The sequence below is a fragment of the Podarcis melisellensis genome (genome assembly GCF_964234715.1).
Source record: "Podarcis melisellensis genome assembly, chromosome: 1".
In the NCBI taxonomy this organism is placed as follows: domain Eukaryota; kingdom Metazoa; phylum Chordata; class Lepidosauria; order Squamata; family Lacertidae; genus Podarcis; species Podarcis melisellensis.
In genome coordinates this window covers 117,968,337-117,983,316 of record NC_138528.1, presented here as the reverse complement: position 1 = coordinate 117,983,316, position 14,980 = coordinate 117,968,337, and the positions used below count along the sequence as shown (strand labels likewise).

Genomic DNA, 14,980 nt, shown 5'->3' with positions numbered 1-14,980 from the left:
AAAAATACTTGTGCTGATGGAACCATTTCTCCAGTGAAACGTTGAATCCCTCCCAATAGAGCTGGTCTTTCATTTGAGGAGTTCAAGGTAGCAGACATGGTTCTCCACCCTGCCCCATTTTATTATTATTCTCCAACAGGGACAGCTTGGGGGATGCCCCAATTTGCTGTAGGTCATAGGGCATCCCCCACCACTTGCTTCACCCTTAGAAACACGGGTGGGAGTGACATACACAGTCCCCTTCCACAATGCCTATGGCCAAACCTTACCTCTGTAACCAATAAATTTGCGGCCTTATTTGCTCCCCAAACCAAAATGCTATGTGTCGTCTAGTTATTTGCACCTTAGGGAATGGGGTGGCCTCGCCAAGCAAGAGAGCATCATGGCTGAACTCTTTTCTCCCAGATCCTGGTCTGACACTCTTAACCGCGACACCGAACTGATTGATTTCAGTAGGTGGTAGGTTCATATGGGAATTGCAAACTGGAAAATGGCGAATTCTTGTGGAGTTGCAATAGAATTGTGGAGTTTGCTGTACAGTCTTCTACTGTAATATTAGTGATGAATGGCTAGTACACTCATATACAATATGGTAAGTATTAATACAACCATATATACTAATTTTCTCAAGTGTTCTCCCTTATATAAGCAAAATGCCACCACAAATGAGGTGTCGGCATGTTTTGGGGGGAAACCCGAGGTTTGCAGGGGTACAAAAAACAAACAAACTTTTTTGGAAGACACAAGGAAACCAAAAACAACCAAAAGTAGCAAATGAACAGCTCAATGAAGACAGAGCAGTACCATTAGGCACAGAATTCTTATACTCTTGCAGAAGCTTGGCCCCGATATTTTTTTTATATATAGAATATTTATTGAGGTTTTTAATAATAATACAATCAAGATAAAAATAAAATAAAAAATAGTAACAAAAATACAAAAGTAAAAATAATTTTAAAAAAGAAACATGCAAATTTTCCATTTCTCATTTTCCTTTAACATGTTTCCCGGACCTCCTCATACCTCCCTTTTTTGTATTCCAATTCAAATTGTTAGTTCAGCAAATCCTTATCATTAAGTTTTAACCTGTTTCTGAGCCTGTTTCTCATATTCCCTTAAAGCATTACAGCTGGAAACCACTTAATTTCTATCCAACATCATTCTAACATTCATTAATTTTACAATATTTCTGTAGATAGTCTTTAAATTTCTTCCATTCTTCTTCTGCCGACTCTTCTCCCTGGTCTCGGATTCTGGCCCCGCTATTGCGCCTGCCTGGGGCCTCTGCAGGGGTGTGCCTGTGCCACTGGCACAATTTGTGGGTGCCCAGCCCCTTCATTGGCAATTTTGCGTGTGCTTGGGCACCCAGGGCCCCAGGGCCTATGCACCCTTGGGAGTGGGGGAGGTGAACAGGAGTACCTTGAACTGCAATGCTTTGTTGCAGGCCCCATTTTTGTTGTTGTTGAGTTTTGTGGTTTTTATTGTTTGGTAGGTGCTTCTTTGTTTTTATTTTATATTTACCGTTTTCTTTGCACTGCGGATCAGTATTAAATAAAAGTTCTGTTCCACGAGACAAAATTATTTAAAACATTTATTTGGAGCAAAATTAAACAGACAGTTTGAGATTACATAGAAATACAAATTTCAACCAGAACACTAGAACCCTCTCGTTAAAAATGTACTTTCTCGCTGAATTAATTTAGGCGTCCTTGTACTGACGAGATCGGTTAGATCATATTTAGCATTTCGTAGAATCAACCCACGTAAAAATCGGTAAAACAAAGGTTTCTTAAAATGTGCAAATATTTTCTGAGTGTTTCGTTACCATCCGTAGTAAACGGCCCCTAAATATATGCTTATTACGTAAAGCTTTCTTTTTTAAAAGTATGATAAAAATACAAATTCTATTTGTTTTAAAAAGCCATTGATATGGCTACTAAACAACCTCGTTGTACAAATTGCAAAATACTATAGGACAAACAAAATTATAGATTTCTTTCTAGGAAACATAGTCTACTCTACTCATTAGTGATTCCATATATATATATGTATATAACTATATCGACAGACACATAGGCCATGATCCAAAGGACTGTTTGTGGTGTTTTGCATAAGCACTCCAAGTGTTTGTCCCACACCTTCCCACTGCAGCAACCATCCTTGCGACCTCGCCAAGCACTTTCTGAAAGTCAGGCGACCCTCTGGAATGGTGTTCAGTGTGATGTGAGAGCCTGCATTCTTCCCCGTACATGTGCAGAAGCACTTTAGGTACGCAGGCAGTTCTCTTTGGATCCTGTCCATAGATATAGGTATACATTCAGACCGATCAACGAAAAGAAGGAAGACTTAACACAATGCAAAAATAGGGAAGGCTCGCTGGAGCCACAGTGCCTAAGCAGATGCCCAACTTTAAGCAAGTGAAGAATCCCAGACTGTCCAGGCATCTGCTTAAGCGCCTTCCGAGGCTGGAACAAAGCTTTTAAAAAAAGGTAATAATATTGCATAAATGCATTCTATTTTCCGTGTAAACCTCACAATATAAGGTCAAAAGCTATTATTTTTTTCAACCCAAGTACCAGAAAACTAGTTCTTTTCTCCCCGTCTAAAAGATATAAGCAGTAAAATAATCTCTTAAGTGTCTTCTCTTATTTGTCCTTCACATCCACCCTCCCCACCCCCCAAAAGTCTTTTCAGTGAAAGGATCCTTACAGGAGAGGAAACTCCCCCCCAAAAAATTATTGTATATACATATATATGTATATATATATAAATGTGTATACATACACACACACTTTAAAAAATGAGAAAAGTGATGGCAAAAATGGGAACAGAAAGGAACAATTCCACTGGTGAATGCAAGAAATGCACAAACAAAATGTTCATTTATTGCTAGTTTGAAGACTGGTGGAAGAAAAATACACTGATGCTCAGGAATGGGCTTCTGCGCAGAATTACAAATGACAACAGGATAACCTGTCCCCACCATTCTTCTCTGGGTTATTCGTTATCAAATTATGCACCCATAAATGACATGTACATTGCACAGTAAGGTTATTTGCCAAATGTGTGATCCAAGCAGCTTTCCTAGGGTTCCCACATGACCCAGCAGCAGAACTCCTTTGTGTGCTTCCAGATGATTCTCCAGGATTCCAAGATCCTGAAGGATGTACTCTCAAACCCTCTGGAATTAGCAGAGGGCCTGACCTCAAAACATCGAGGGTGTCTTCTTTTAGCTAAAGCATGTGTGCATAAGGCAATCTGAGCTGGATTTTTACGTAGCAACTTGACATGCGCAACCTAGTAGTGACTTTTAGTCTGCCTCCACTTGGAAATCAACAGGATTTCCAAAACATCTGTGTTGAGGAGTCGCCATTCGACCCCCACCTCCTAAATATGCTTCTGAGTGCAGAAGAGCACTTGTGTGCACATGTAGATGTGAAAACAGACAATCACTCGCCACTGAAAAACATAGCTTTTTGTGAAGCAGATTCCAAACAACAAACACCACCAGGAATGTAAAAATAAGCTTATGCGCCTAATCACAATTCTTAAAGCTAGGACAGGAATCTGTGGTTCCCCGGGTGTTGCTGGTTTTCAGCTCCGATCTTCCCAACGTGCTAGTTAGTTTGGGTTGATGAGAGTCATGTTAGTTGGGGCTGATGGGAGTTGGAGCCTGGCAACATCTGAAGCACCCCAAATCGGTGATGATGGAATGCTTCCATCACTCCCTTTATGTTAAAGTACAGCCATTAATGTGGGAAAATCTATGTGAAGAACCACAGAGCACACTGCAGCTTGAATCATGGCCAGAAACAAGGATTTATGGACTGTGTGAACTGTGGTATGCAGTATCTGGGCGATTTTCAACAAAAATGTACATACTGCGAATGAAGAAACCAACTGAGGGGATTCTATAGCGTTGCATGAATGGTTCGAAGAACTTCACAGCACATGGTGAATTGCCATTGGGTGGCGGAAGATGACTAAGAAAGACAGCAGTGTGATTTCATTTTGGTTTCATATACACGTGTGACTTTTTACATTTGTACAGGGATAACACTGGAACCTATCTGGAGTTTCACAGAAGCAAACCTCACAAAAGTGAACAAGTTGAAAAAACATTTTTGGCACATTGACAGTATTTGTAATACGTTTTAAAACTGCCCCCCCCCTTAAAAAAAAGAGATGGCAATATCTTTTCACGGTTCTTTTCCTGGCATCAGCACCTGCTGTCTAGAGGGTCAAGGCAAAATACTGTGCCTTCCAGAGTCAGTCCCATTTTGAACCCCTCCTGAAACAGAGGAAGAAAAACACAAACAAAGAAACAGGAAAGAGTGAGAAAATGTGATATTTTACAAATGCCTATTGAGAAGTGCTCATTCTTATAACTGTGGAATTCACCTTAAAAAAAGAAAAGAAAGAACATCTGGCCATGCAGGAATAAGATATTTTGAGTTCTGTAATACATTCTCATCTGATTTGTTTCATAGAGAATGAAACTAATCTTTCTCTCTCTCTCTCTCTCTCTCTCTCTCTCTCTCTCTCTCTCTCTCTCTCTCTCTGTGTTTGTGTGACTGCTTTTAAAAAATGTGCTTTAATTACACACACACACACACATCATATGCTTTTGATGTTACTGCTATTGAGCCTTAAGCTGCCTGTTTCCACTGTCCCGTTAATAATAGATGAACATTATGAATGACATTTAAAATATATCTCACTATCTATATGTGAAAAGCACCCTCAGTTTGAAATTAGGGTCCCCATCAAATATCTGCCTAATGTGAAATTTAAAAAGTGAATTTGAACGTTTGCATTTTGTCAGTTTTGGAGGTGGTGGTGGCAGTGGAACATGTATGTAGCCTGCAAAAGTTTGTGTGTGTGTGTGTGTGTGTGTGTGTGTGTGTGTGTCTGGTGTCAAGGTTGAACCCTGATTGAAAATATACACTGGGATGTGTCACATTCCACTGTATCGGGCTTGCAAATGGAGAAAAAGTATGCTGTTCCATTCTGAGCTGGAATGGATCTAGTTGGATAAGGAACTGAGAATATGATGGATCTGTTTTAGACTATGGCAGCATAGACTGCCTTATGTACAAATTGGCAAGAGGCAACCTTCAAGATAAGAAGTGATTCTTGGCAAGATAAGGGTACTTTCATAAGGGTTATTCCTGTGGGCTTACAGGGTTTCAGTTTGACCTATAAATCAAATATGCTACAAACATGGCTGATTTGAAAGGTAGCCCTCCCCTCTGGATTACAGTACTGGCTAGAGCTGAAGAATAAATAAGTATTCTTTTACTGAAAAAACAAAACAACCACAGAAGACACGTGCATTGATTCAATTCCTTAGAGACCTATGTGTAAAAAGCCTTATGTTTGGATGACAGAATTGGGAATGTGACTGTAAAGAACCAGTCCAATGCACATGCCTTCTATTTTCTGGGAAAGAATGCCTGGGGAAGGTAATATATACTTGCTGGCAAAGGGTCATAGTTTTAGCAAGTCAAAATACAAAGCAGATTCCTGGCTCATATCAGTGGCGGTGTGGCTCTTTAGCAATGCACACCTCTTTTTATCTATGGTGCATTTATCCTAATATATGAAACTGTTCTTCCATCTCAGTGAATGGGGAGTGGGAAGAACATTGTGAATTAGGTCCCTATATGATCAAACGTCTTTTTTTTAATCATATGCATGGTTGAGGGCACTTGAGGTGCACATATACCCAGAGCACAGCATCCCCTCAAAAGCTTGTATTTTACAGAAATTGTAGCCATCTTGTCTGCTCTGTCTGAAGTAATAACATTTGAGTTTTACAGTTCAGATTGAATAAAAGAATTCATTCTTACATAATGTGTATGTACAGCATAGTGAGCTATTACAGACAAAAAGTCAATACCTCTCTGAAAGGAGCCTGCAAGAATTTCTCAAATTTTACCACATGAAAAATGAAAACGAATGGAAATCTAGCAATCTGAAGTGCTAAAGTCTAGATCTCAGACATCAACGTTATTATACTTTATAGGACATGAATCGAAACTCATTAAAAATATATATATACCAACCATCGCTGACGCTGCACACCCACGAAAGCACAAAGAGACAGAAGAAATATTAGAGCTTCTGGCAGATTGGTTAACATCGGTAATAACATTTCTAATTTAGGCTACAATTCTATACACAATTACGTGGAACAAGTCTCATTGAACTCAAGAGAACTTACATCCAAGTAGATATGCATAGGATTTTGCTCCTAGTTACAGATCTCACAAACAACTAAACCGAATAATATAAAATAATTGCAACAAAATTTATCGTTTCATTATTTCTCACAAAATATTTAGAAGTAAATATAAAGTTGATTGCAACCAAGTTCATTTTCTGAAGTAAATTATAATTTCCCTACTGTTGAGATTGGAAAGGTATTTATGGTATTTCGTCACACATAGATATAAATATTTTGTGCATGCACTTGGTATAGTTTGGTCTCACATGGTATACTGTCAAAAACCACGGGTATTGGGGTGGAAAAAGTGGAATAATGTTACAGAGGAGCTAAAAGGAAAGGTGTTTCTTGCCACTAGCCCTGCACCCAACTGGCCTGTACTGCCCTGTGTGTCAATGGATCAGGAAGAGTAGTGAGGGGATGTTGGAGGCCTAACCACTACACGGAGGTAAGCAAAGGCCAGTCAATGGGCAAGGATACCCAGCAGTGATGAAGAGAGATAGGCAAGGGGTCTTGTGGGTTTGAAATGAAGTGTGAGTAGCTGATTAACCATACACAGATAGGATGGGGTGACTAGAGAAGGGATCATGATGGAGAAATGTGTGGAGAAACCCAGCGGGCTACCATTTGTCATGTATTTGAGTGGGTGGGGGTAGGTTTAAAGAAGTCCTGTTGGGCCTAAAGAACGTACAAAGGCAGGCAACATGGACAATGAAGTGCTGACATATGAAAGGAGGGGGAAGGGAAGAGAAGGAGGCATTTTTTAAGGACCCCAAACGGTAAGAATCAAACCTGGTTAGGAGCCTAAGCAATATTATGGTTAGGCGAAGTGTGTTGTACCTTGAAAGAGCAAAATGTGTTTTACAGAGAGATATTAAGGCTTGCTTGTACTGAGTGCATTCTTCCTCGGTGGTATTGTAGTGTAGTGATGGCCAAACTTGGCCCTCCAGCTGTTTTGGGACTACAGTTCCCATCATCCCTGACCACTGGTCCTGTTAGCTAGGGATGATGGGAGTTGTAGTCCCAAAACAGCTGGAGGGCCAAGTTTGGCCATCACTGTTGTAGTGGTTACATTCAGATCTTCAAAACTGCACCCTCCATGTAGCCCACAAGGGATAAATAGTTCTTCTCCAGAGGAAGCATGAACAGTATTGGCCCCCATTTCCTCTGCAGAAGTGCTACAAGGATTCTGAACACTGATTCACTTATTGCCAGTGTTGTTCTCCTTAGATGTTGTTGGGACTACCTGCAGCATGGACAGTGGTGATGGATGACGGAAACGGTACATGTGGAGAACCCCAGAAAAAGTACCTCTGCTTAAGATGGATAAACACTCTATTATTAACAACTGAATGAATCCTATTTCCCTCCCCCCTTGCAACACAGGCCATGATCATGCAACCTACAGCACAAACAATGTCCCCTGATATTTACATGGCAATAGAAACAACATTTTTGCAATGGCAAATGTTTTGTCACCTGCATCTCGTCTAGTTTGGATTGAATGTCTGGAGGGAAATCTCCTGCTCCGCAGCTAAAAGGGTCAAAAGGTTCTGCTCCAAAAAGGTCTCTCTCTAGAAAGAAGAAGAATAATAAAAAAAAGGAATCAGCAACACATAAGAGGTGGAGTGTTTGGAAACTCAGACAGCTGGTGAAACTCTGGATTTGCGAATGCAAAGCAGCAAAATTTGCAACCAGTGTTCTGCTGTATTCTAGAAGGTCTGTACTAGATGGTTTGGTTGAGCCACCACTCTTGATCATTGTGTCTTGCCCCTCTGGAGAAGGAGTCATGAACTGGCAACCATTAATTTTCACTTCATTTCCCCTAAATTATTTTTCGAGAGGGCATCTCCACGAATTCCAGGCTAAATCTGTATGAAGCATAGTCTTCTTCTTTTTTTAAAAGCATTCAGCCCCTGCAGATCATTCAGAAACCGAAATGTGTGTGTGTGTGTGTGTTTTGTCTAAGCAGGACAGATATGCAGAGTAAGTTGTTCCAGCAAACAAGCCTCAGATCACCAGCTCATTAGTTTTGGTTACGACTGCGTAGTGTTTCTTATCAAAAGGTGAAGCCCGAGGGTGGAAATAATCCTTTGGCTTGCATTATATTTCTCTTACACAGAACTGAGCTAAATCAGAACAGCTGCTCAAAGGCATTCAGAACAGGTAGCTTCCAAAAGCCCCTCCAGGCATGATAGAGCATACCAGTGATGGGGAACATGTGGTCCTCCAGAGGTTGTTAGACTTCAGCTCCCAACAGCCCAAGTCCGTTTAGTCGATGGCCAGCCCCTCTTAATCTTTGTGAACTGGCAGGATTCGCAGTGCAAGTTGAGTTATGCTACGGGCACGGATTGTGGACACTGCAAGTGCTGAAACAGTGCGTGTAATCCCAGCAATTAGGGATGATTTGAACGCTCAGAGAAAAGAAGATAGCACATTGTTCCTGGGACTCTACCACATCAGAACATATTCAGGTGGTGGAAATCACCTGACTGATGCCCAGTGCATCCAAAAACTCCCGCACCCCCAAAATTAGAATGCTAGAAAGCTCAAAGCAACTTCTTGCTCAATTGCTTCCTCCTTCTATTCTCATGATGCTTTAAATCTTTTATTTCCCAAATGTTACAGTTCAGATTATATTCTGCTTTAACTAGCAGACAAGAGAATTACAAAAAAACACATTTTTTCTGATTAATGCACCTCTCATTTTTTTATATTAAAAATGAGTATTTGTCCCTTATTTGCAGATTTCCCGTTGCTCTCCTGTATTAATTTGTGGTGCACATCTATCCCTGTCATGCCTTTCACAGTGTAATAATTTCTATTTTTAAAACAGGAGTGGATTTGTGGTATTTCAAACACTCCCAGAATGTATGACCATATCAAGTTGTTTTATGGATGAATTTCTCAACCACAATAATAACATAACAGAAGGAAGATTTATAAGGCAGTGCTTTATGTGTGGTTATGGAGTATTCGGGAGAAAGGTCTTAAATCTGGCATTTCTGTTTCACACTTTAAAAGATCTAGAAGTGATTGTTGCAGCTTCTAAAATTACCACTGTTGGTCCATGACATATAAAATCACCTCGTGAAAATGCATTATAATGATAATATACTGGACTGCTAAATTCAGTAAAATACAGAGAGACTGATTTACCTATTACAAGATGCAAGATCTTCCAATAAATAATGACTGCATTTTCCTTTTACAACACACAATGTGCCTATCTCAACAATCCTTACAACAGCCCTGTAAGGTAGGCTGGCATTGTAAAGGTAAAGGTACCCCTGCCCATATGGGCCAGTTGTGTCCGACTCTAGGGTTGTGCGCCCATCTCACTTAAGAGGCCGGGGGCCAGCGCTGTCCGGAGACACTTCCGGGTCACGTGGCCAGCGTGACGAAGCTGCTCTGGCGAGCCAGCACCAGCGCAGCACATGGAAACGCCATTACCTTCCCGCTATAAAGCAGTACCTATTTATCTACTTGCACTTAAGAGTGCTCTCGAACTGCTAGGTGGGCAGGAGCTGGGACCGAAAGACGGGAGCTCACCCCGCCGTGGGGATTCGAACCGCTGACCATGCGTTCGGCAAGTCCTAGGCACTGAGGTTTTACCCACAGCACCACCCGTGTCCCAGGCTGGCATTACTTATCTTCAAATAACAGTTAACTAGGAAGAGCTCTAAGAGACGATGGTTGATACACCATCTTGTGAGTGGGTTCAAGAGACAAGATTTCAGCCAACAAATCTGAGCAGAGGACTTTGCATTGCAAACTCTTTAAGCCAGCTGTTTCATTAGTGCTTTCATAAGATCCTGAAAGTATTATTGCCTCTTTCAGACCATTATTTTATGGGGGAGAATGCAGTACCTTCCCAGACTTTGAACTTGATTTTGAAATGTGATTAGCAATATTAGTTTCTAAATAGGTTCTTCTTTTGGTAATCTGTTATGAAAAATAAAAGGATAAAAGAGAAGCACGCATGTGGACAGTGGAAGTAGTTGGGTTCAAATGTTTCTTTGAAGAAAATTTGACCTGCAGACCTCTGGAAAGGCCACTGCCCCATGAGTCTTATGGCACAAAACAAAACAATTGCCCTCTTGTTATTGGTGGCAATCAAACTATTTTCTAAGAAGGGAGTATAAGATTTCGTTCATCTATTGTCAGATTTTAGTTGCTTTTTTCCTATTGGGACACTTTGATCTCAGAAATATCCCCTTTGGCTTCAATACACATCAAAAGATGTCTCTTGGCATTGAGAACGCGAAAGCCTAAAATAATTGCGGATTTCCCCCCTCGTTTTCAGCCACTGCAACTCCCCTGTTTGTTTCCCCCAGTAATTCCAAAAGGGCTGGAGATTTCCACTACTTTCCAGAAACATAAACTATACCTTTCCTTTGAGGTAATCAACCTCTGCTTTCAAGCCAGGCATCTATGTTTCTTGGGGTTAAATAGTGCACAAACAGCCTGGAGTACTTCACATTCTGCTCATAATACAATTCACTGATTGCTATCTGGGGAGATGAACATATCAAGTCAGGTACAGAGCCCTGAACAACTTAGGTCCAACATTCCTTAAGGACTGCCTGAGCCCTTCTATCTATCCCAGCCCAATCAGTGAGATAATCTGGAAGAGTGCTGTTTACCGCTGTGATACAGAGGCCTGTTGGGCAGATATTTTTGTTGGTCTCACATTGTGGAATACTCTTCCAGCAAATTTGACAGCCACCATCCGTTTTTGGCGTCTCTTAAAGACTTCATATATGCTGGCAGCCCTATGCTGTTGTTTGAAATTTTCTGGAGTGGCCAGTCATTTTAATGATTATCCCATCTTGCTTTTAATGGTTTTTATATTGCTGTATACACCCCTGATATTTTATGGGAGGGTGGTATATAAATACATTTGGAAAGAAACAATAGGCCAATCTTTCAAGATTTCAATGGGCAATTTGTTCCCAAAAAGAATGTAAACGGTAAAGCCTTTTATTTTTATAAAAAAATGACAGTCTTTGTTGACTTGGCTGTTTTGTGTTAAAAGCACAATAGATAGCATGACAAGAGCTGGACCAGAATTACTCACAAAATTACTAAACTATCATTTTCAACTTACAGTTAAACTAAGCTATGGTTTGTATATGAACGCACAGCATGCTGCAGAAATTGTGGGTCCTTTTCTCCTCCCTCACTCCTGCTGCACTGGCAAGAAACAAGCCATAACACAGGCTTGTCCCTTGTTAGTCTTCCAAACAAACAAAGAGGAGTAAGCCAAGCACAAACATTGTTTACCACTCATTGTTTGTTTTCAGAGGACCATGGCTTGTCTCCTGGTAGAGTGGCAGCAGCAGGGGAGGAACTAAATGCCTGTGATTTCAGTAGTATGTGCTGGTGTGCTGTGCACTGAAATTCAAACCATAGTTTAGTTTCTTTGTAATTTAAGGTGACACATGGACCTTGCAGTTATCTCTCACACAAACACCTTTGGAAATGCTGCAGCATGGGGTGGAGAGAAGCTACCCTCTTTTGGTGATTCTTTGGCAATCCTTATACAGTCGTACCTTGAAAGTCAAATGGAATCCATTCCAAAAGTCCTTTCGACTTCCAAAACGTTCGGAAACCAAAGCGTGGCTTCTGATTGGCTGCAGGAAGCTCCTGCAGCCAATCAGAAGCCCTGTCGGACATTTGGGTTCCAAAGAATGTGCTCAAACCAGAACACTCACTTCCGGGTTTGCGGCGTTTGGAAGCCAAAGCATCCGAGGACCAAGACATTCAGAATCCAAGGTACGGCTGTACTGAAATTTGCGCCCCGGTTTAAACAAGTCTCACTTGCAATGGCCCTCAGTGGTAAGGTGAGTTAGCCAAACCTGGCTGCTTTTGATGACATCTGGTGATCAAGGAGAAATGATGGCACAAAATTGGTTTGAAGTAATGTTTTTGTGTGGGTGTGAGTGTTCAATCAAAGCGGAATTTGATCTGGGGGGAAGCGGGGGGAATTTACATTGCCAAAATCATTAGTTGTACCCCCAACAATAAGAAAACTATTGAACATTTGGCACCATCCCACTTATACTTAATGTTATAACAAAGTTAATGTTAACTATATTACCGGATAGCCGTAGAAATTATTGAGTAGTTTGGCTTTGTGAGGGAGTAATTGCAGATATTTGGTCATAGTTACCAGGGTTAAAATAATAAAGGCAGATCCAGTAACGCTTTACTTCTTCTGAGATGCTTCCCAAAAGAACCACACAGGTGGTTCTGAAGTCGAGTGTAAACTACTTTAATATTTCCATGCGGGATTTGATGGGCACAGGTTTTTCTTCTTCAAAACATAGCGTCCCCTGTGTGTTCCTTCTTTAGCCGCTGGAATATGAGATTGCCACCACATTTTCTTTTCAGCATGGGGACACACACAAAAAGGTGCGGTACTAGTTGAATCACGGATGAAGTGTCACAACGAAGACCGTAGAAGTGTTTTCCTGAAGTTAACACGGGACTAAAACATATCCTCAGATTGCTTTTGTGCAATATGAAACAATAGATCCAGTCCCCTAGTTAGCACATATATAGTTGAACTGCTTAGTTTTAACAGCCAAAGGGGGACAAGCAAACCTTTACAACAAACATGCTATCTTAATTTCTGCCTTGAGTGGAGTTAATTACTTGAACATATCAAAGGGTCACAGGATGCCCCCCAAACACCCAAAGAACAGGAACACTGCGAACCCAGCACTGTCGTTTTTAAATGCGTGGTTTCCAAAAACCGTATTTGGCTTAGTATGAAGATGAAAACAAATCAGGTCAGTTCATTACAAAACTTACTGATCTCTGCAGATCTACTGGGCACTGGAGGAGGCTGTGTGCCATTGCGAGTAGGTGTTGATGACTGAGGGGATATGGGAGAAAAGGGAACCATATCAAAGATGTCAGTGGAGGGTGATTTAGGTGTCACACTGCCTGCCTACAATAAGGACAATAAACATTAGGGCAAAATTTCACATGACAAAAATCACAATATTGAACTTTTTTTCTTTTTGCATGCAATGCAGAAGATAAAAAGCTACGTTTTCAAACAGAAGAGGGCATGCAAAAAACAAAAGAGCTGATATGAGAAATTGGCATTTGCAGCCTGAGGTTTATGAAACATGCTAAAGCCTTCAGTCACGCACCAACCAGTATTGTAATACTTTCGCAGTTTTAGCGTATCTGGTGTATCCAGAATTGAATGACTTTTAGATACAAAAGAGTTGGGGGGAATGTGAATGCATTTGAATGGAGAGAGAGATAATGCCCATTTATCGGGACACTTGGCTATACATCAGAACATACAGAACTAGCGCCTGAAATTAAGAGATAACGTATCAGTTTTGTTTTATTACCTCTTGTGTCATAATAGGATTAATATTCTGCAAACCTGACATAGCAGTTGCTCTAAACACTGAGAAACCATTATGTAATAAAGCAGTAATTTGGATGAAAACACATTAAGGACCATGAATATATTGAAACTAACTTTTTTTAAAAAAAAAATGTTCAGCTTGGTACTATAGAAACCTCATCACTAAAAAACCCCAGAAATTCTGGTCAGCTTCAGGAAAGTATAATTTGCTGAAAATATACTTTTCTGTCGGATTAAGATTAATAGCCACAGTCATTTCACCATTGCTATCCAAGTAAAAATGCTTTCCTAAGAGGAAAATATGCAGCAATAACATACAGAAAGCATAGAGATATGCATAAGATAATCTAAATAAGCTTTCCCATTACAGGGAGCTAACAAGCAACTTTGTTTTATTGACAATGCAGAAAAAATATCCCTAACAGAAAATCCCAACTATGTCTCAAATGTTATGCGTAACAATCTGGTTTGGTTATACTGATATTATAATAGAACAAGGCTAACTGGACGTACAATGACCAATTATCTTCACATTGTAATGGAATAGATTGATGTCAGTGCCATGTTTCTAGAGGTGATGTCTTTCTTCCCTCTTGCCATGCAAGGCTTCTTGATATGTTGTGTTTTAGCGGGTGGTTAGATACACTCAGCATCTCTCTCTTTTTTTTTGTTCCTGCATATTAACAGTGTTCATACATCACATAGTTCTGGGTTGTATCTAATGGTGCCCTTCCATAAATGTAAGGAGTCCTTCAATTTATGGAAATAGCCTTGATGTAGTGGAGCCTCCAGACTTCTCCTTGTACAATGGGTTCCCTCCAGTCATCTCCTCATGCCCCCACCCTGCCCATGAATTTGGGTGGTTGTGCTGTTCAGAGCACCCCCGGAACTGCACAAAGGGGTGGGGGAGAAGGAGAAGGGAGATGGTTCTGTCTGGCAAGCCAAAATGCTTGTGCTGATGCAACAATCAGAAGAACGTTACGTTGAATTTCTCCCAGAGAACCTTAACGCTTCTTACCACAAATATGCTTATAACAATAATTAAAAAAAATGAACAAGCCTTTTGTGTTCACACACAAGCACCACACACGCTCCTTCCGCGATAGCCAGCCACTGGCCTCTTGTACTATCTGTCCAGAGTTACAAAATGATGGAAAGTTTTGTTTCTGGGTCACAGGCAGAGAGAGAGGAACTTGCATTTTCTATAAAGGTTGGTTTCAATAGGAAGGATAAGCCTGGCATCTGAGAGGTAGGTTTGGAGGAAGGTTCAGAGTATTCCTGGTTCTAGTTCACCTATGTTCATAAGGTGCTCTGTCCCTCCAGATGTTTTGGGACTACAACTCCCATCATCCCTA

The 14,980-nt window shown here is 40.7% G+C and overlaps 1 protein-coding gene across 7 annotated transcripts in view; it reads right to left on the bottom strand.

Annotated features, from left to right (window-relative positions):
• Positions 1-1,577: 1,577 nt before the first annotated feature.
• Positions 1,578-14,980, bottom strand: part of GULP1 (GULP PTB domain containing engulfment adaptor 1) — a 92,144-nt gene continuing 78,741 nt past the window's right edge. For 4 of the 7 annotated variants that reach the window (XM_081897724.1, XM_081897729.1, XM_081897727.1 and 1 more), the window contains 3 exons: positions 13,049-13,187; positions 7,709-7,803; positions 1,578-4,291 (listed from right to left, as the gene is read on the bottom strand). In XM_081897724.1, coding sequence (XP_081753850.1) covers positions 4,220-4,291; positions 7,709-7,803; positions 13,049-13,187 — 306 coding nt within the window. In that variant the 3' untranslated portion in view covers positions 1,578-4,219. Of the gene's footprint in view, positions 4,292-6,068; positions 6,080-7,708; positions 7,804-13,048; positions 13,188-14,980 lie in introns of all 7 variants that reach the window. The other 3 variants (XM_081897728.1, XM_081897730.1, XM_081897726.1) reach the window with 2 other exon arrangements.